The 1,082-nt window shown below is 33.5% G+C and overlaps 1 protein-coding gene across 1 annotated transcript; it reads left to right on the forward strand.

Annotated features, from left to right (window-relative positions):
- Positions 1-49: 49 nt before the first annotated feature.
- Positions 50-550, forward strand: Tsp_14224 (hypothetical protein; the record flags this gene model as incomplete). Its single annotated transcript, XM_003369820.1, has 3 exons — positions 50-66; positions 165-300; positions 399-550. Coding segments are annotated over 3 exons (305 nt in total), but the record flags the coding sequence as incomplete, so codon positions are not given.
- Positions 551-1,082: the final 532 nt, after the last annotated feature.

Below are 1,082 nucleotides of genomic sequence, written 5' to 3' on the forward strand. Positions count from 1 at the left end.
TTTTATACTATTATTTATATTTTATTTTTTAACTTTTATTAAACCTTAGAGTTGGTGTGGGGTCCAGTAAACCCCAAAAACTTTCTGCTTTAGCAGAATTTCTAAATGATGACAGCTGTTGTTTTTCATATCTTCCTAGAAATGATCACGGAATATTTTTTCAGTTTGCGCGGTCATGTCTGCGAAAGGTGTTGAGCCGTTGCCTTTCATATATCTTTCTCATTTATCTAATTTTCTCTCAAACTGGTGAGTCACCATCGTTTATTTTTTGTCTACGTGTGTTCCACTTGATTGTGAACAGTTATTATTAGTGGCTTTTTTGTTAACTTTTTATGGAAAATGTGCCATACTTTTACTATCATTTACATTATTGTATGCAAAGTTTGATCTAAGTTTAGTATCATTTACACCATTTTATGCAACGTTTACTCTATTTCATGTCAAATGTCGCAAAAATTTAGAAATGTCACTCACAGGATATGGTAGTGATGGTTCCGTAGACTTCCTGAATGATTTTCTTGAGGAAAGTGAATATACGCAGTGTCAATGATTATGACTATAATGAGAAGAGTGACTATGATACATCCTCAAAATTTAGCGGCACTTTTTCATCGTTATTTTAAATTATATGTTTAAATTGGGTAGATTCAAAAGCGGCAGTTCATTCAGACAAAAAAAGATCTGCACCATAAGACCAAAATTATGACCCTAGAAAGGACCGTTGGGTTTGAGAAAAACCTTTTGTAGTAGCGTGCATGATCTCAACGTTAGTGGTGGGTCTAATACTGATTTTCCTACTGATATAGAAATCTGCTCCCAGTGTTTGTAAATAAATTTGCCTGTTGAAATTTATCAAGATTGGATGTTAACTTCCGGGTGTAATGTCAGAATACTGAATGATCTGTTGGAAAAATCCGGAATACTGTGGCTTTACTTCCAATTTCTGGTTTAAAAATGGGACTAATGCTACGTTACATTTCAGCTCGCAATTTCATTGAATTTTACGCTTGATTTAAATCAAATGCTTTAGTCAAACGTTGTTATCGTTTCTCGTCACACAGCATTTGTTGATTAAGAAGATT

This window comes from Trichinella spiralis (assembly GCF_000181795.1).
Source record: "Trichinella spiralis strain ISS 195 chromosome Unknown Scfld1450, whole genome shotgun sequence".
NCBI lineage: Eukaryota > Metazoa > Nematoda > Enoplea > Trichinellida > Trichinellidae > Trichinella > Trichinella spiralis.